This window comes from Acipenser ruthenus, chromosome 26 (assembly GCF_902713425.1).
Source record: "Acipenser ruthenus chromosome 26, fAciRut3.2 maternal haplotype, whole genome shotgun sequence".
Classification (NCBI taxonomy): Eukaryota; Metazoa; Chordata; class Actinopteri; order Acipenseriformes; family Acipenseridae; genus Acipenser; species Acipenser ruthenus.
The window spans coordinates 13,658,043-13,679,345 of record NC_081214.1 but is presented as its reverse complement, the minus strand read 5'-3'; the positions used below and the strand labels follow the sequence as shown (position 1 = coordinate 13,679,345).

At 40.2% G+C, this 21,303-nt stretch overlaps 1 protein-coding gene across 1 annotated transcript in view; it reads right to left on the bottom strand.

Annotated features, from left to right (window-relative positions):
* The window catches only part of LOC117430710 (transmembrane protein 164), a 37,563-nt gene extending 17,925 nt beyond the window's left edge, over positions 1-19,638 (bottom strand). Inside the window, exons 1-2 of the mRNA XM_034051080.3 lie at positions 18,512-19,638; positions 510-559 (exon numbers count right to left, since the gene is read on the bottom strand). Of these exons, the coding sequence (XP_033906971.2) occupies positions 510-559; positions 18,512-18,949 (488 nt within the window). The 5' untranslated portion in view covers positions 18,950-19,638. The remainder of the gene's footprint in view (positions 1-509; positions 560-18,511) is intronic.
* Positions 19,639-21,303: the final 1,665 nt, after the last annotated feature.

The window sequence follows — 21,303 nt, the reverse complement described above, 5'->3', positions numbered from 1 at the left end:
CCATGAAAAAAAGACAAAAAAAGTCATGTAAACACCCCTATCAAACACTTACAGTTACAGTATTCCAAAAAATAGTAAATAATTACTGAAACATTCAGACCTGCATGCTGTATAATTAACACGTAAGGAAATGAGGGCTCTTGCTAATTGCAGGGTTGAGTTTATTTCTCCACATAATAAACTCTGCAGAACTGCCAACAGGAGAGAGACTAACACTCAAGCAGGAAGCTGTGAACTGATTATAGCAGGAAGTTGCATAAAGCTAAGATATTGCAGTTGATGCAACATTACTTTTGAACCCCACCCCCCAGATTATCCACTTTTCACATTCAATCTTTATCTCACACCAACAGTTCATGTGTCCTTTAATCTAAAGTCCTGTCAGTGTGAGGTATTCAAGTAATCTTAGAGGGCGTCAACCACAGGTCATGGAGGCCTCTGCTCAGAACCTGGTCAGCATGGTTTAGATTAACATTACTAGGCAGTACTGGTGTCAGTACAGTACTTACCTAAAGACGATCGTTGCTAGTCTGCCTGGAGGACAAGCAAGGAGGAAAATCTGTAAAACAAAGACGAGAACACATCATGAAGGACTGTCCAGTGAGCCCAATAACAGAGGCCCAGGTGCCAGTGCTAGAGCATCCTTCGCGCTGGGCTGCCAGCGATAATGATAAAGTTACCGTACAGTATGAAAAAAACTTCCATTTGAAATGTTTGGGGAATTAAGGCATAGCCACGTTCCAAGACAGTCCCGTAGTTACTGTACCAACGTGGCCGTGCATACACTTTCAGTGAGGACGATCGCTGCCATGGAGTACCTGTTAACTGCATCAGGTCACAGATGAATACAGTCTGAACCATGCATCTGTAGAAGACAAAACCTTCACATCATATCAGAATTCTGTGCTGAGTGTGGTAAACATGTACAGCAGTGTTGGTATTGTTTATCCAAATGGTTATTAAAAAATAATAATAATAATACGCTGACTTTGGGATAAGTAAAATAAGTTATTATTTCAGGCTTTGCCTGGGCAAACCCACTGCTTCTCAGGAGTCCGAATCACTCAAGGAATTAACATTGAAACCCCATAGACACTTACGTATAAAAAGGACAGCATTATAAGTAACGTAATAATAATCAATAATAATAATAATAATAATGAGTTGTATTGAACTGTCCAATCAGAGAGATGGATGCAGTTACTGGGTGGAACATGAATGATTAGCGGATTCACGTTTGACAGTGTTTAGGACAAGCGATCTAGGAGTTGGAGAGAGTACGCAGAGGAGTGACAGTGTACGTACATATCTAGATTTCATTATTTGTTTAAAATAAATTAGTCATATCTAATTAAATATATTTTATATATAGTCATGTCGTCAATAAAAATACATTTTTAAATATATGCCTATTTTCTGAAACCAGAAATTCTGTGTAATTTTTATGAATGAGATGAGAGTGAGTGAGTGAGTGACGCTACTCAGGTTGGCGGGTCAAGCAAGCTCTTCAATCGTAGCTCTGTCTCTGTCCCTTGAAAACATAAAATGAAAGATCTTTGAGACTCATTTTCAGACTTTGACCGGACATTGTTGGGCACTCCAAGATCTGCCCGGGCAAAACCCAAAATGAAAGATCGTTATGATTCATTTTGGACTTTGACCAGACAAACCACGGTTTATTTGCAATCTTACAATAAAAACATATCTAGCTCAGCCACTGACTCACTGTGTGTGATCCTGGGCAAGTCACGTAACCTCCTAGTGCGGAGTCCTTCCAACAAGACATAAAACCGAGGTCCTATTGTAAGTGACTCTGCAGCAGCAGAGTTCACCCCCTAGTCTCTGCAAGTCGCTTTGGATAAAAGAGTCTGTTAAATGACCAATCAATATTCTCAAATATATACATTTTACATGTATAAATACAAACCCACAACCCATACCCATGTCCATGCCTTCAGGTAAAATAATCAAAAGAAAACTCTGCACAAGCCTCCATGATGGAAATAAGACTCCTACTGCAACTGCATAGCAGTTTCACACAGTCCAGGCTTGAATACGAGCTCAGTTTGCCACAGTGTACAAGTAACAAGCTCAGGTGTGTCTTATTAAACTCCACATACCACTATGCAATGGGAGTCGTATTTGCATCCTTGAGCCATGTGATACAGCAGCAGAGATGCCCAGGCTGTACAATAGAAATAAAGAATGGCTTGACCTGTAGTTACCAGAACATGCTGCTGCAACTCAATGTTTACTGTGGAAGTCATAAAAAGGAGCTTCATAAAACAGACAGTTTTGGTCATAATTGATGTCAAACAAAGAATTCTGGAAGCATGTAGGAATTCACGTGAACCAAGATTAAGGATACTGTAAAGAACACACACTTTACTAGATAAACATTTACACTGCATTAGCTCCGCCATCATTATTTATTTCTTAGCAGACGCCCTTATCCAGGGCACCCTTATCATAAATAAGGGTGCATGTACAGCACATGCAGAGCACATGGGAGCCCCAGTGTGATGCAGCAAAGAGAATGCAGAGTGAAAGTGGTCCCTGTAGACTGGGGTTCATACAATCTTCAGCCTGGCAAAACCAGTACCACTCGTTTCCTGATTTCAGGCCCTTTTCATAAAACTGTATGTACTATTTTAAATAAAGTCACATTTTGAATAATTAAATCATGTTTGCAGGTGACAAAAACAATGTTAACTGTTTTAAAGCTGGTTAGAAGTGTATTCTTTGATTTCAAAGAACTGTTCAACTTGAAAAAATACAGTCCTCAAAAACACTCACTTCCTTAAAGAATAGGCGGCTTTGCTCCGCAATCAACAACTTTGCTTTTATCTGTTCTGTCAAACACATGTTTACAAGAGCTCATGAGATCATGTGTATCTGCTTTGTTTCTTTATCAGTTTTTACTGAGGAAGGCTTCTGGAAGTTACAGATATTTCCAATTGAAAGCAATCTTCTATCACCGATGACTACAGATAAAGGCACACAACTTCAATCCAACACAATATTTTGTTACATCTTTAACCTTTGAGATCTTTCAACAAAACAAAAACTGTAATGGAGAATTTCATTCAAAATGCTTTTTATATCAATGGGCTGTTTCTCCTGAATGGGGTCACAATTCAGTGATTATTTCATATGGAGAAAATGGGTTTCAGATTTCCATGTAATACAGTACAGAGCTGTGGTCGTGAATATTCAAATACAAACACCACTTAATATAATGAGGTTATTATATCCAAGTCACTGGACTCACACAACATCAGCATGACAATAATCACCCGGATTCCAGACCTTTCAATTGTAATCAATTTCAATTCAGAATTATTTTTTTAAGTAACACCATTACACTGTTCTTCCTGTTTTTTCTCTACCTTTTCTTACCAATACATTTCCACGTTTGACTTTATTCCCTGCCTACGTGACCTACTGTAATTAGACCACAATCAGAACACAAGCTGTATTTATGTAATTTGATACATTGCATGTAGACTTGACTTTTGAGGTTAGAAATGTAAGTAAGTTATCATAACAATATAGTTAAAGAGAAAATTAAAATAACAGGTACATGCCAGTTAAAAATGCTCCAAAAAATGACTGGGAAAATGGCACTTAATGGGTTAAGAGATCCTTCACACCTTACTACTTGTGGGTAAAGTAATATAAGAATATGGACCAAAGCTCAACTCAGCACAGTTGAAATGTTTGTCAATGGATTTACTAAGTAGCGACAGGGAGTCTCACACCACTGCCTGCTACACCACGACACAAGAATCTGTTTCAGAGGAAGAACAAGCACATGTGTTCATGTTTATCATATAAAGCATTTGTTTATGTGCCACTCCAGTTCCAGCTGTTGACAGAGGGCCCTCGTTGGTACAAGCCTCCTCTTTTCAATCCCTGTAGCTCTGATCTCACTTCCTGCCTGCCAAGGTCTTGATGAGCCCAGGTGAGCTTGTTATCCAATCAGTACCTGTCGTTGTCATGAGGTAATCCAATACCAGAGAGTACAGCAGTGAAAACTGAGACAACACAGGATACAAATGGGAGGCTTTAGGTCTGGAAACTTGAAATGGGAGATTCTGTGAATAAAATCAAAGCATCCCTGGTGGCCTGGTGGAAATGTTTATAACACAAAGCCAAATGGATATGTGAAAAAGGATCTGTATCGTGAACTGTATGACCAAAGATGAGGCTGTGAAATGGTGAAGTTCAACAAGATATGACCTGTAATACAGCTTAATTGAGAGAATCATGGGTGTGCCAACTGTTATGGACTGTATTATTAACATGGCCAGTGGTTAAAACAATGGGGCACTTTTTTGGTTGTTTGATAACCAAATCAATACACTTCTCATATAATCATCAACACTGGCAATTTTAAATGTAGTAAACATACTTGTTCAATAAAACTGCTTCTGGTGAACGAGGCACACTGTCAGTGTCACATTCATGCTGAAATGTAGCTGCAGATTACTTCAGTATCCAAGCTGTTTAAAGATGCTGAAAACAATACAAATCACCTCTAAATATCGGGTCAATTTTAGCCTTTTATTTTAATTGCGGAATAACACTTTTTTTTGTTTGGGTTTTTTAAAAATCAGATAATTTTTTTTATTATTATTATTGTGGAAAACTAGGATCCCTGGTAATTACAAAACATTCACCTGAAATACGAATCAATCAATCATTCCTTTTCATTTTTTAAATCAAGTAAAACCCTAGAGAACAAATTCTCATTTGCAATAACGGCTGTTACCAGACTGTGCCTTTTAGAAAGTGCTGCGTTTGTAGCCCACAGTAATACGCTGCCCATAATGGAATGCCCATATCAGATATTGATGCGTGTTATTGTTACAATGTTTAGCAACAGTGATGTGAACACTAAAGCAGTGGTACTCAATTACATTCTCAGGTGGTCATGATAAGGCAATGTCCAAACCTTGGGGGGGTCACAGGGCGCTCAAGATCTGCGTAGTGGTGGGGGGTTGTTTAAATGGTCATGAAAATCTGACTGTCCAATCACACTTTACATACAGTAACAAAACATAGCAGCACTGCACTTGCACCAATCAACTAATACATCTCAGAAATAACTACTTGATATGATACAATGTTTGATCACCATTAATAATAAAAATATTAAGTAAATATCATTTCCTGAGCAGTATTTAAACATCTTGCAAACAAAAAATTATACAAATCTCACTGTAATGCTATTAAAACAGCATGTTATTCATTTTAATTTTATTAAAACTAGAAAATGTTCTTACAATTACTGCGCAGCAAGTATTCAAGATAACTAAAGAAAGCACTTATGCTGTATAAGCATCTTACTAAGTGCCTGATTCAAAGTGTAGCACGGGATCTATATATGCATGTTCAAGCTCCATTATATTTAAATGTAAATGAAAAGTTTCTAAATTAAATACATGGCATGACAGCAAACAGAGGGGAAATAAACTTCAGTGCATATCCACCGTGCCGTCTTTGAGAGGTGTACTGCAGGTGCATTTCTTACTGTTGCCAAACAGGTTTTTTTAAGCCCAAATAAAAGATCTTTGACAGGCTCAGTTTCTTCGGCCAATTTCCTGTGACTGAGCACTTACTGGTGGCCACATTGCTAATTTTCCTAACAATACTTAGTTATCATATGAAAAATAAAGGAAATATAGACATATGCACTTAAGTTTTTTCATGTGTTTTTATAATAAAACTAAACTGTTTCTCATTTTAAAACATTCAGCAGCCCCTCTCAACTTCCCAAGGCTTTCTACAATACGCTGGAGACAAATATCTGGTGTTTTGGAAGATTTAAAAAAAAAATGTTATTGCTCTGACAACAGGTCAAACGTAACAGGTTAATCAATCATATAACTTAACACAATACCTAAGCTAAAGTACATTCCAAACGTATTTAAGTTAAATTAATACAAAAACTACTTTCACTTTCCTGTTCCAATCACATGCTGCACAATTCCCAGCTAAATCTTACAAAATTAAAAGCAATTTCCAATACTATTTATCCTAAAATATGTAAAACTGTAATATTCCAGAATAGGTTGTGAAGGCTTTACTTTGCTCCACCGAATTAACTATAAAGCAGAGGATGTCAAACTTAAAATTATACACTTTTCACGTGTGTATTTCAGGCAGAAACAGTACATAAGTAGAAATTGCTTTTTTTATTTTTCATTGCTTTTTTTATCCCTGCCATTGTAGTTTCTTTGCAATAAACAAAGTGGCAAATGACACATTTTCATAAAATAAAAGCATTACTGGGGTTTACTTTTTTTTTTTTTAAGCTGTGTATGCAAGTGAAAACTGTCAAATTTAACTTAAACAAACTCTTCAAAAAATGTATGTGGAAAAGGGGGCGTTGTACAAAGAAAGAAAAACACCATTTTGGTTTTCATTTATTACTCTCCTGATTTCCATTACACGAGAGTAGATGTTAAAACTTCATGCTGATTTGAACTCGGCTCTCGCCAAGATAAGCACCAACTAAGACGTAGCTTTACAGTAAACTAATGTGATCCATATGTGTCTCCATCCATTTACGTTTCCTTCCATATGATGATGTAGATATCCATCTGTCTGGTGTTAATGGCTGAAGTGTAATGCTGGCTCCAGGGATCAGCTTATTTTGCCTCCCTGGCGCATCAGCACACACAATGGCTGCGATGCTGGCTCCGGGGATCAACCACAGTGAGGCCTCCCCAGAGCATCAGCATGACAACCGTCTGGATTGAGCTAAGTAGGGTACATCTCTGGGGTCTTCAAGTGGGCACCTTCCATCCTCAGTGTTTCGTCGACTAGCCCACGACAACTCAAGAGGGCTCGACGGTGATTCTGGCGTCCCAGCATCACCCCCCTCCGTCCCCCACTCAACTCAGCCCATCTTACTTACCTGTACATCAGCGTTTCTTTCTTTCTATTGTGCTTGAGATCCCCAACCAGAATCTTTCTGTCTCAACCACAGCCAGTTGCTGCTCCTCTCTGCTGCTTCAGATAAGTTCTTCACTGTGCGACGCAACTCTTGGCCACTGAATCCGACGTCTCTGAGAAACCAGGTTGTAGAGTGTGCCACAAATCCTCGACAACCCACTTCCACTGGGTAAACCCGGACTCTCCATCCTCGCTGTTCCGCTTCATTGGCTAGTTGAGCATACCGCAGTTTCTTCCTCTCATACGCCTCATCTACAGCATCCTCCCATGGCACTGTTAACTCTACCAGGTGAACAAGGCGTGCTGATCCAGACCACAAGACAATATCTGGTCGAAGGTTAGTGGTGGCAATCTCAGGTGGAAAAATAAGCCATTGACCAACATCTGCCAGCATTTTCCAGTCTCTAGCAGCTTCCAGTTGTCCTGGGCGAGGATTGGTTTTAACACCTTTTCTTGGTGGTTGCTCTCCTGGGCGGAGGAATGTTGTCTTTTGTGTGTAATGTTTTGATGGTGACAACTTATTGGTCATGTTACACTTGTCTTCCAATGCTAAGGCCAAACATCACAGCACCTGGTCATGGCGCCAAGTAAACCGTCCTTGGCTAAGAGCCACCTTACATCCTGTCAAAATGTGCCTTAATGTTGCAGGTGATGAACACAAAGGACATGAGGGATCCTCTCCTACCCAGAGGTTTAGGTTCTGTGGTGATGGGAGAACATCATATGTTGACCTGATGAGGAAACTGATCCTGCTCTGTTCCATTGACCATAGGTCTTGCCAACCAATCTTGTGTTGTTCCACACTCTACCATCTCATCCATTCTCCCTGCTTGGCCTGGGAAATGGCCTTTATACACCTCCTCTCCTCCTGCTTTTGCACCTCGTTGACTACCAGCTTCCTCCTTTGAGCTGGGGCTGCCTTGTGCCATGTAGGAGGAGCTGAACTGAGACCAAGACCCCCTCTTCCATGCTGAACTTGCCCCATGATATCACCAATTCGAAGGGCAGCCTTTGCATCTTACACAGCTTTCTTTGCCGCCCACTTTCTTCCAGTTTTCAACACAGGTGCTGCCTCCCTTACGCATTTGTCGCGTGACTCTACTAATGTCATTTACAGTCTGACCTTGGCGCACTTAAACTCCTCGGTTAGAGCAGAGACTGGTAGCTGCAGTATTCCTTTACCATAAAGTCCTACTCTGCTGAGGCAGCGTGGAACTCCCAACCATTTCCTGATGTATGAACTGATTAAAGCTTCCAGCTTCTCTACTGTTGACAAAGAAACCTCGTACACAGTCAGTGGCCACAGCAACCTCGGCAGTAGACCAAACTGAAAGCACCAGAGTTTTAGTTTGCCTGGTAGAGCGCTGCTGTCTATGCTCTTCAACCCTTCCACTGCTTGTTGTCTAACTTCTCCCACACGAACTGTGTCCTTTAGATCCCTGTCGTACCATCTCCCAAGACTCTTCACTGGCTTCTCAGACACTGTTGGTATTGCCTCACCATTAATGAAGAATGTTTTATCGACTACTTTGCCTTTAATTATAGAGATGCTCCTTGAGTTAGTGGGCTTGAATTGCATTCGTGCCCATTCAATGTTATTGGTTAATTTGCCCAATAACCGATTAGTGCAGGCTACTGTTGTAGTCATGGTTGTCATGTCATCCATGTATGCTCGAATTGGTGGTAGTTGCATTCCAGAAGCCAAGCGCTCTCCTCCAACTACCCATTTTGATGCCCTAATGATTACTTCCATTGCCATGGTAAAAGCCAGTGGAGAAATGGTGCATCCTGCCATTATTCCAACCTATAGGCATTGCCATGTAGTGCTGAATTCTGAAGTTGAAAAACTAAATTGCAAATCTCCAAAGTAGGCTTTCACTAAATTTGTTATTGTCTTCGGTACACTGAAAAAATCAAATGCTGCCCAAAGAAGTTCATGTGGCACTGAACCATATGCATTAGCCAAATCCAGGAATGTCACATGGAGCGCCTTCCTCTCCTTTTTAGCTGATTGAATTTGTTGCCAGATCACATTGATGTGTTCTAAGCATCCTGGGAAACCTGGAATGCCCGCTTTTTGTATTGAAGTGTCAATGAAGCAGTTCTTTAATAGGTAAGTTGACAATCTCTGAGCAATAATGCCGAAGAAAATCTTGCCTTCTACGTTTAATAGGGAAATAGGACGAAACTGACTGATGCTTGTAGAATCTTTTTCTTTAGGTATAAAGACTCAACCTGCTCGGCGCCATGCTCTTGGTAAAACCTGTTTTTCCCATAACAGAAAATAGGATCACAACAGAAAATAGGATCACAACAAAACAAAACGTTGATCACTATACATAACATTTACCTTGCTAGTTTGAGCACTGTCTGGAAAGTGTGAAGGATTTTCGAGTGATGTGCATTACCTGCACCTGTGCCCGATTCTGACTCGCTTGCTAAATCTGAAGCATCACTTTTTTGTTGTTGTTTTTTATGTTAATCCCACACATCACTTGCCCTTTTAGACACAGACGTGGATTTTTCGCTTCGAATTAATGTGCAGCAATGTTTGTAAGAATATTCAGATAGTTTCACCGCACTGAAGAAAATAATATTACTACCACTGTTTTCATATTGCACAAAGCCTTCTCTCATTGCTGAACCAATGAGACACTAAAACTAAGCAAATGGGCGGAGATTTATAATGCATGCCAAAATGATAGCTCATCAGAATTAAAGCTTGCCCAATCAGATGACTTGTTCCTGTATTAGGCTGCCAAAAAAACCCTGTAGACAGCGGTGACCTTATAATCTTGCGTATCAGCAATTTCAGCTTTTGTAACGAAGGACAGCTGACGCTTGACGGGCCAAAAGAAAGGCTCTCGCGGGCCGGATTTGGCCCGCGGGCCGTCTATTGAAGAACCCTGCACTAAAGGTTGTGTATCACATAGCTTAGTATTTTGCTTAAAATACTGTTAATACTTTTAAACTATTCAAAATATATCCAAATATAATGTCCGCACAAATGCCCAAAACTAGGCCTAAAAATTAGGAACCCGTCCAAAGCCATTTTGTCACGCACAATACAAAAAATACAAAAAACACAAGCCCAGCTGGGTGTGAAGCCGCCCAATCTGGCAACACTGGCACTGTGTACTGTGTGTATGGTTCAACAGCCTCTTGCAAAATATATCCCATATTGTGGTAATACTAAGTGTATTGGAAGAGAGTGGAGAAACATTTCCATTTCATAATCAAGACTTTACCATATGTTTGTCTTTGTTTTTGTGCTTGGTACACCACCTGTGACTCCGCGATCTGTACAATATTTTCCAGCTGATAGTATCTGGTTGATAGCATCATATACAGTGTACCTCAGATTCTGATATAGGAAATGCCGGCAGCAACTCAATGTAGTAATTATGCACATTTTGCAAACTAGATATCCAGCTGCCTGTGCTCAGCAAGAATACTTCAAGCAAAACTAAGTGCATCAAGCGTAACACTGCAGTGTGTTAATGAGTAACGGAACAGCACATTATCACACTGCTTGTACTGAGCTAGACAGAAATGTACATTAAAGTCAGACATTAACTGTGCAAATAAAATATACATTTTAAAAAATGCATCAGATACAATGTGTGGAGCATTGGTTCTCAAACTAGGGGTGGAACCCTGTTGCATTTCATAAGTGATTTCTTCAAAACCGCTGTCTTACAACATAAACAATTACTTGCATTTTACAATTGCAAAGTGATTTCTTTTAGTACTTCTGTTTACCCTGCAACTGAGTATTCTATTTTTAGGATATCATTATTTAATGAAACAGCCAACCTTTTTCCATCACCAGACTTGTCAAAGATTAACAGTTTTAATTCCACCCAATAAAAAAAACAAATACATAAATAAATAACAACTGTGGAGGAAATGTTCCAGTGGAGTGTTGGAAAGTCTGAGTGTGTTGCCTCTGTCTGTTTGGCCAGGGTGTAGGCCTAAACAATAGTCGTGTGTAACACAGAGGCTTGACTGAAATCTAAACATGTCTTGCTGGAGTATATCTGACCCCTCTCACCAGGCACCTTTGTAATATATTGCTACACTGCCAAGAGTAGTAGTAAATAATTCAATCAGGCTGCAAACCTGTAGCGGTCTTCTTACGCCAGCCCACTATTGTATACAATTTATAAGTGCCTCCTGTCCTGTCCTGTCCTGGCACAATGTGATATAAACTCTGTGTCCTAGGAGGTCTACAGCCAGGATACAGTCAATCACAGACAAAAATAACCATTTCGCAATTTGCGCATTTAAAAATGATCAAAGAACGAAATAAAAGGTTACTTCAGTCTTCGAGCAAAGAACGAAATAGAAAAGCACAGGCAGCTTCTTCAGTCTTTGAGTAAAGCGATATAATCAAATTGCGAAATGTGCTTTGAGCAAATGCAGTTCCTTAACACATTTTGAAGATGCAAGGCTTCATTTTTTTAATGAGCTCTCATTATGGTTTCCCTATATGTATCTAATTTGTTTGAAAATAATTTTACCTGGCTGTTATTATCTAAACAATCAAAACAGTGTTTTAAAATGAGGCTCAGTAGCCCAGTAGAGCTCTCAATATGGTTTCCTTTGAAAATGTTCATTTACCAAAGTTGTCATCATCTAAAATAAAAACATTTAGGAAGGTTTTCTTGTTGTCAAAAGGCATCTCCGTCTTTATTCCATCACTGGATGGATTCATCACTGTCTGGTGCTTGATCGGGTCTGCAAAACCTGTTTTCTAACAAGTGGTAGTTCACCTCTTCCTATGATTTATAAGAATATTAAACATCTAATAAGCATACTTTTCTTTCTTTTGCTTAGAAAACAGTGATTAGGGGGCTCCCGAGTGGCGTATCCAGGAAAGGCGCTCCGCGTGGAGTGCAGGATGCGTCCTATAGCATGGAGGTTGCCGGTTCCAGTCCATGCTATTCCACTGCAGACCGTGGACAGGAGTTCCCAGGGGGCAGCGCACAATTGGCCGAGCGCCGCCATATGAATAAAACAATGAATTTTTAATTGCCTACGCTTCGACGTGGATTCATTTCCAACCCTGTTTCTGACCTCTTCACAACCTTCTTTTAGAGAGAACCTTGAGCTCGGGCTCTCAATTTCAGCAGCACACCACTGGATTGGAATGGAAGCAGACACATTTACACTGTACACTAAGGCAAGCGCCTATACTTGACAGCACATTTTTGACACCAGTTAATAAACATTAAGGCTGAACTGCCTTAAACATTGAGGTTTAAATTGCCACTAAGGATAGCTTTATACAAACCGGCATGCTACATGCTAAAGAAAGATATCCTGTGACAGAGCTGGGAGTAATTAATCCCAGTTCCTTTTGTAAATAAATTAAATGAGGAAATATAAATAGATATTTAAATTGATGCTCTCATCTTTCTGTAATAAAATCCTCGCAGAGTTGTGAATATTTCAAAGACAAAGCTGACAGGAGGAATAGCAATGGCTCACAAGTCTGGTATACTGTACATTTACTGCATCAACAATACCACGCTTCATACAATCACCTCTACAGGGTTGTATTGACATGATACCAACCTGAAAGTCCAGATATTTTACTTTTTTTTTTTTTTTTTACAGACTCGCATGCACTGTTCGATGTTTGATTTATATAAATCACACAAATTCTAGTTTTTCTAGGTATTTGGCTCTGCCACAGAAGATCCCACATTTATTTTCTTACAATGGTATGAAATTTCAGCTTAAAATATAATTACTTGATATCCGTTTATTGCATTCTTCTGTAGTTTCACCTTGTGTGCACTCCCCTTTCTAACAATGCAAGTTTCCCTCGGGGCCTGCTTGACACCACATTACTCTGTGAGAGAAATATAAAGGATTTATACAACCCTCAAAATATGAAGTCTGTATCTAAAATGTTCTCCGAATACAATGTTTTCAAAGTGTGATGGAGGCAGCTTTACAAAATCACTGACAAACTGTTAACTTTTCTTGCACGAGACCCACGATCGAACTTGACCCAGAGAATCATATAGCACAGCTGTGTACCAAATATGAAGCCAATACCTCTCAAAACAAGAACATTTCCACAGCACTGAAAATATAAAGTGTGCATTTCAAATGGTCTATGTGATATTAGCAGTTAACTTAGCAACACAGACTACTATAGTGAGCTCCTTCACAGGGCATTGTTAAGAAAGTACTGTACTGTGTATTAACATGGTTTTCAGGAAATACTGCCAATCAAATTGTGTTATACACAGTGCTTAATTTGTAAATCGGGAGGTCCCGGAACACATAGTGAGCGTGAGATGGGGGGTGTTCCGGAGGGCTCTGAGGTACCGGAACACATGAGAAAAAAAAGTGACAAACACAATGTAGCCAGACAATGTAACTATAACCTGTGTTAAGGTGTCATCTTTAGCCTTGGCTACAATGCTTGCTGCCGCTAAATGGGCCTTGGTTCAGGCATGTTCAAAAACCTTTTTTCTGAGGGTTCTTTGTTGTTTTTTTACAAGGCAGAGGACGTTACTATACATTCCACCCACTCTTTTGCTAGTTTCATCCCTCGTCTTTTCCGAACCCAAGCTCCCTACCTTTATTTTTCTTAGTTCTTCTTAGTTTACTATGTAGGTAACCTTGTGTAAGTCTGCCACATAGGCTACTAGTTGTAGCCTATGTGTGTTTGTTATTTTTTATACACATACAAAATTAATCATATCTATAGTTAACTATTTTGTGATGTGCAGTTCGTGAACGACTTGTTCTTTCCGGTTCAAATAAACCTACGTAAACAATCGTAATGCGGTCTACATTGATTGGTTTTGTGTCACTGAATCAGTGAATCAAATGAACGAAATGAACCAATTCACCAAACTGAACTGAATCAAATGAATCAAGTCACTAAAAAGAATCGAACTGCCCATCACTAGTGCTCCCCGACCCCGTCCCCGTCCCCTTCTCCCGCCGAGTCTGACTCACTAGTAGGGCTACTAGCTAGTGAAGGACGTGCCGGTGGTGATGCTGAACTGGCACGGCTAGCTAAGGCATCGCCATCAGGAGCAGTTTGCCCCTCATTTTTTATTTGGCTTTCCTTTCCCAAGACACGTTTCAAATTCAGTAGCAACGACTAGCCTAGGCTACATGACGTGATTACGTAGTGACCTCTCACTAGCTGACCACCACTGTTTCAAGATCAGTTACTTACCTCGCCGGCCCACCCTATAACCTCTATGTACAAATAAGAGAGCAGGTCTGGAATTAGTGTGGCAGGATAGGATGCGCTTTTACAGGGGGCGGGAGAAATAACGAGGCAGAGGCAACTTTAACTCTGATCGCTTTTATTAGAATATTTACAGTGCAAACAGTGGAAAAAATAATAAATCATGCCGCTAGTGGTACCGGATCCGGGCAAATTCCGTGCCGGAACGAAAAAAGTCAAATCTGAGAGTTGCCGGATCCTGTTCCGGCAGGATCCGGCTCAAATTAAGCACTGGTTATACAGTGCACACATTTGTGTTTACAACTTCTACTGTAATTATCCTCTTAATCACTGAATGCAGGTGAGTTAATGGACTGTATGGTAACCCCACCCACCCCCAAACCCAAGTAGATACCCTGGTACTACGCGAATAAAATCCAGAAGTACTAAATACTAAAAGAAACGTAATACATGACAAACACTGAAGACACTGAAAAAGACTTCTAGTCGAAATGTTTATCATTTATTATGTTTCTTTTAGTATCTAAACTCAGCTCTATTGAGTGTTAGTGGATGATCTAATAAAATCAGTGGGGTACAAATCAACCACACAGCAAGTGAACCAAACCGAAATGCCAAACAAACCAGGACTACTGCACCTCTTTTAGGTGGACTCTGTGTGGTTGGTTTGCCAAGTAAACTGCGTTGATCACACACTAACCCGAATGTCGCTCGAAACACACTCAGGGGGACCATTTCTGAACATGAAGGTTGACTAACAGGAGTTGTCATTTAGTTAAAAGGGATGAAGAATGGAATTGAATGCTCAAGCTCCAAATCATTCCAATAATCTACAGTACTTGCTTTAGTGTGTTTTGAAAGCCACTGGTCCCCTGATCATGCTATTGTCCCTCGGCTCTCCCTTCCAGTGTGCAGGGGAACCCTAATCCCAGAAATCACAACAGAGCGTAACGTGATACACATCTTTCACAATAAAAAGAAAACAATGCAATTCCATTGTTCTCTCAGAGCCACAGCTACTGTTGCTTTAATCCACTCGTCAAACATAACAAACATGAATTAATTACCAGCGATTTCCGCTAAGAAAAAAAGTGGCAAGATACTTCTTAGCTAAGATGCATGTTAAATCTAGCCCTTGCGGCACGTTTCCAAGTCTGGATCTCAGATCCCTCTCGACTGCTCCCGCGCCATGCTGGGGATCCTGATCGGGGCTGACAGTGTCATAACTCCCTTGCTGAACGGTTCTGATAAAGGTTACGCTCTGAAAGGACTACTCTGGATTATTATGAGTCACATCCTTTCTGAACTTCAACAACAAACACATACTGTACTGCTGCTGAAAAAGCCCTCAGCTGGCACTCCTAAAGAAACGTTTCTGAATGGGTGCATAGAGACACAACACAATTAAATAACTGGACATGGGGCCCTATTTGGCAGGCACTGTACTGCAATAAGAATATATGACTCATTCACAGACAAATCAAAAACAGGACTTATAAACACACTTTAAATCTTATTTTGTATTGTTTCTCTTTTACTGTAGAGTAAATTATGTTGAACTTCACTTTGCAAGTTTAATAGTTACAAAAATGTATTAGCTGTTCATACACACTAGACACTGGGTAACTCATGGTCCCATTGCTGACCTTGACTGGTATAGCATGTTTTGTTCTAAATACAGTGTGTGAGTTGAACATGGTTTGGCTGTTGTGCCATAGACCAAGCATGATCTGGCAATGGTTAATCATGGGAAATCAGGGCTGAGCATGTTAATAGGTAATGGTTTAACTGTAAAAAAAAAAAAAAAAAAAAAAAAAACCATGGTGCAACACGATTTAAACATGACTAGAACTGACAAAAATGCTAGAAGATACAGTGTCAACTACATATTAACTTATGTAATTTGCAATATTCATTAAAACTTCCACTACCACATTAACGCAGTGTTCAGAGCAGGAATCTAAATTATTATTATTATTATTATTTTTTTTTAAAAGGTCTGCCACTGTGCAGTCCAGCGCATGTTACAGTACTAATACTGTGCAGTCCAGCGCATGTTACAGTACTAATACTGTGCAGTTCAGCGCATGTTACAGTACTATTATTATTATTATTATTATTATTATTATTATTATTTATTTCTTAGCAGACGCCCTTATCCAGGGCGACTTACAATTGTTACAACATTATACATTATTATCACATTATACATTATTTCACATATCACATTATTTTTACATACAATTACCCATTTATACAGTTGGGTTATTACTGGAGCAATCTAGGTAAAGTACCTTGCTCAAGGGTACAACAGCAGTGTACCCCACTGGGGATTGAACCCACAACCCTCCGGTCAAGAGTCCAGAGCCCTAACCACTACTCCACACTGCTGTACTAATACTGTGCAGTCCAGCGCATGTTACAGTACTAATACTGTGCAGTCCAGCGCATGTTACAGTACTAATACTGTGCAGTCCAGCGCATGTTACAGTACTAATACTGTGCAGTACAGTGCATGTTACAGTACTAATACTGTGCAGTACAGGTGCCTGCAACCAACAAAAACTGGAAAAACATGGCAAGAGGCTGTGAATCAGTGGTTTGTTTGGTGCACGATAAACACCCAGCCCACACCTTGGGGGAGGTGTGCCTGAGCGCACGCAGCTGTGTGTGAGAAAATGCAGCTTGACCAAAAATCTAAAGTGTAATTGAACCCGTGTGTGTAGAGTAGCACACTTACAGTACATGTTGCTCAAGTGATTTGCATACTGTAGGCTACATGTATAGGAAAAATAGGATGCATTACACAGCGTTTCCAGCATAACCCAAGGGACATAAATGGAGGGTATTTGAACGAATGAATGAAGCACAGTTACAGTATCGTTTACATTGACCTCTGCTTTCATTTACTTATTTTACCCCCATTTCCAACCCAATCTGAATGTTGCCTCACCACTGCTCTGAAGCACTGAAAAGCTTGCTGTCCTCCAATAAGCAGCAGATGCTTAGCCTGGAAGCCTGCACTGAATACACCTGGAACCAGCAAGCTCCTATAAATACATCCTGCACTCCACACAGGAGCACCTGCACTGAATACACCTGGAACCAGTGAGCTCTATAAATACACCCTGCACTCCACACAGGAGCACCTGCACTGAATACACCTGGAACCAGCGAGCTCTATAAATACACCCTGCACTCCACACAGGAGCACCTGCACTGAATACACCTGGAACCAGCGAGCTCCTATAAATACTGAACCTGTGCCTTTTGCAGTCTGGTTAAAAAACATACCTTTTTTTTGTAACATTATATTTCTTTGCATGGCTTTATAAGAATGCCCTGGTCTTGGGACACAGCTCTCTTAACTGAAAATGCTGGGCAGCTCTGACTAACAGCATTCGTCTTCCTTCGGAGTCAATGTGACTGACCCTTCCCCTTTGAAATCATACTCTGTTTACAGTCAACAACAGGTAATGCTCTTGTAAATAGAGTGGAGGCGCTGGCATTTAAATGCATGCAGTGGTGCAACATGTACTGTCCACACAAGCGTGGATAGAGCAGTACCCTGCATGCTAACCAGGGTCATGAAAGCACTGCTTGACCCTCAGCATACACAGACATTCTCACGAGTCCCTCCATTCTCAGCCACTGCTCTTTGTTTCCTAGACAGTAACCTGGACAACTGACAGGGATGTGCATTCATTTATTTAGAATGACTGGCTGATCAAACATTCAGGAAACAATCAAGTCTGTGAATGATGGCACAGTTTGCACTTAAGCAGAACTCCCTGTCTGTGACTGGACTACTAATCCAGTGAATAAAGAGCTAAATGTGGATTCAGTTGGAATACAGCTGATCTTACACTGACATTACTGGAATGGAACTTGCATTTATTCTCTTTCTTCCACACAGAAGGGGTTATTCAGCTGGTTATTATGGTCTCTTAAGGATCAATCAAAGTAAAGCCACAGGCAATGCCAGGATTATGGGGCTCTACCCAGAGATTCACCCTCCCATCCTGTTTTTTGCCAAACCTGGGGAAAGGTGGCATGGGATGTATATAGATATGTGTTACACACTTTTCTCCTGTTATTAAATTATGTTATAAATTATAAAAACTGTACAGCGTATATAACCAATGAGACATTTCGTGCAGGCAATCTTTATAGAGCATATCATTCTAACAACACTAGTGTAGTGGCAAACTGAAGTGTATTTGTACAGAGCACCCACAAGACGAATGAATGCCTCCTTGTCAAAAAACGTGCACAGAATTTGTTTTTTTTAAAAGACAGAGAATTGACTCAAATCACACATACCTGCACCATTGTGACAACATGGCAAGGGTTCAGCAGGTAGATCAAAGTCTTGGTGGCAAACTTAAACCCGAGCTCCACGCCGAAGGTGAGACACAGCGCTACCAGCAGCAGGTTCTTTCCGAAGCTTTCCTCTTTCTTGTGTTCACACACCGCCTTGGTCATTTCTTTCAGTTCTTTACACTGCTGGATTTTCCTCAGCGCTATTACGATTTCTATGGCGGATGCCAAGATGATAACAATGCTCTCGCCAAGCCGCTGGTTGAAGGAGAGAAACGCCGCGCACTCGGGCCCCCCATTTCCCTCAAACTTGGGGTCCACGCCCCCGTAGAGCCAGTCCAACAGGCTGTAGATGGTATACCTGCTCATGTTCCGCTTCTCGTCTTGAAGATGTGCACAAGACAGCAGAGACGCTATTTCATTAACTTCCTGGCGAATCATCAACCGCAAAATTGAACTGTTTTTTTTTATTATTATTTGTTTTATTCCGGTATGGTGGTAAAAAAAAAAAAAAAAAAAAAAAAAAAAAAAAACAGGCACACACTGTAACGGTTTGAATTAAGATTGACCACTTAATTGGACTTTGTCCAAACTTATATTTAGATGGTGAGAAAAAAAGACACGTGTTGTACAAAATGTTAAGGTACGGTTGTATTGTTTACTGTGAATATAGAACACAACAACAAATAATCTATATATATAGATTTAAATCCGTTTTGTAATTCAAGCAGATACAACATATAAGCGAAGCCTCCCTGAGCAATTATTGCACGAGAAGAATTACGGTCTCCACGTTATCAAAAATGTACAAATATTACTGGATCAATACATTCCATAAATAATAAATATAGTAAATCAAGTTCAAACCACAAAGTGACGAAATTGTAAGTGAAAAAGGCCCTAGATTTGAAATCCGACCTTAATTAAAACAATGTTGAGGTACACAAATGCTCGCAAGCCCACTCCAGCGCGGTTATGCTTGACAAATCCGTGGTCACCTATTAATTAAAGCACACCACCATCATCATCATCATCTAGATACTTTCCCACCAATCTGTCCTACCGGAACCACAAAGTAAATACGAACTGTCTTGTTCAGTTTCTTCCCGCATGCATATTCATAACCCTCTTGCCGAAATGGACAAAAGATAACCTGATTGGATGACTCCGGTTACAGAACCCGCCTCTTCCACGTGTTAACTGTTTGACTACTGGCTATTTTGGCTGCTGTATTACGTTTGACTATTCGTTAATATGTCCCCGTTTACTTAAATAATTGATTCACGATTTCCACATTTCCATATGGCAGTTTAACTTCCCCCGTGCTTTAGAAGTTTGTAATAAATTAATCATATACTTTTTCCTCTGTTTTATGAACTGTTTTATGTTTTCAATATTTTGTATATATTATTAAAAGCCTGATGTAGCGCAGTATCGAATAGGACAGCACTATAGTAGTGTGCATAGGAAGTTTGGGTGTATATACTGTATATACACAAATTATTTACAGCAAGACTTCCCCCTTTCAAAAATCATGCTGCATGGTAGTTGTGTTTATGGCAATACAGTAATCAATACAGTAATATTTAACGTTTCTGAAACTGAGCTAAAATTGTGGAAATCACAGCATCTGCCCAGCTCTAACAGTACAGTTATACTGTGTAAAAAATAATAACTGCACCTACAACAGCACCCCCTGGAGGTTACGCTAAACAACGCCTCCCTGTGTAAACATTTAGTGTGTTTCTCTGTAAGGGGAAAGCATTTCCCTGACTGCAATCACCCTACAGAGAAACACCCTGCACCGCCAGAACACTGGAGAGTTGGACTTTGGCTCCCCCTATTGGTAATGATGTGTTATTAAAAATGTTATATTATGTAGTTCAGAGCAGACAACGCGAGATTCTGAGCAAGGTTTTTCACTCCTGTAATTGGTACTGCCGATTTTTAATTAAATAATTTTTCACTGAAAGAGTCCCCCATCTTTATCATTTATTTTTCAATCTAATCTATTGAAAGACCGGCTAAAAGAGGACACTAACTAGACACTACACCATTTAAGAGCACATATAAAATGGGGCTCAAGCTAGTCCCCATTGTGTCTTGTTAACTAGGCCATTTAGGTAACATGTGATAAAAGACTCTCACTCATTTTACACACAAAAAGAGCCAAATGGAAACACAATACCGGAGCTTACATCAGTTATAAAATGTCATTGCAACGGATGACCACCAGGGGGTGGTCTCTTCACTCATTGGGTTCCTCTGTCTGTCAGGAACTGCTATAAAACAACGTCAGTGTAGAGCAGGGCTGGCCACTGGGTCTTTGTTCCAACTCTGTTCCAAATTGTTTAATTTAACCAGTTAAGCCTCCATTCTGACCCTGGAGTAGTTAATTGTCTCATTCTCCCTGTTAAATCAGGAGTGGAGTGCCCCCCATGACTGTGATTGGAACCGTTGGTGTAGAGGTAGTGAGTGAGGATCGAACCCTGGGCGGTGTCAGAGAAAAGCATGCTGTCTCTGGGGATAATTTATTCCATGTGCTTGTAAACAGAGTTCATTACGGAATGAAAAAAAAATGTCAGTGAGGAATCAGAACTTTTATACAAACAAACCTTCTTAACATCACTTCACCTGCTTATTATCAGCACATTGCACTGTCCCCGCCACAACATACATGCTAATGGGAGTCAATAGGGACCTGACTTTACTGCAGGTAATACCATTCACATGTATCAGTCACATAGTCATAAGCATAAGGATTGCCATGTCAGTTATTGTGAAGTGCTGCAGTG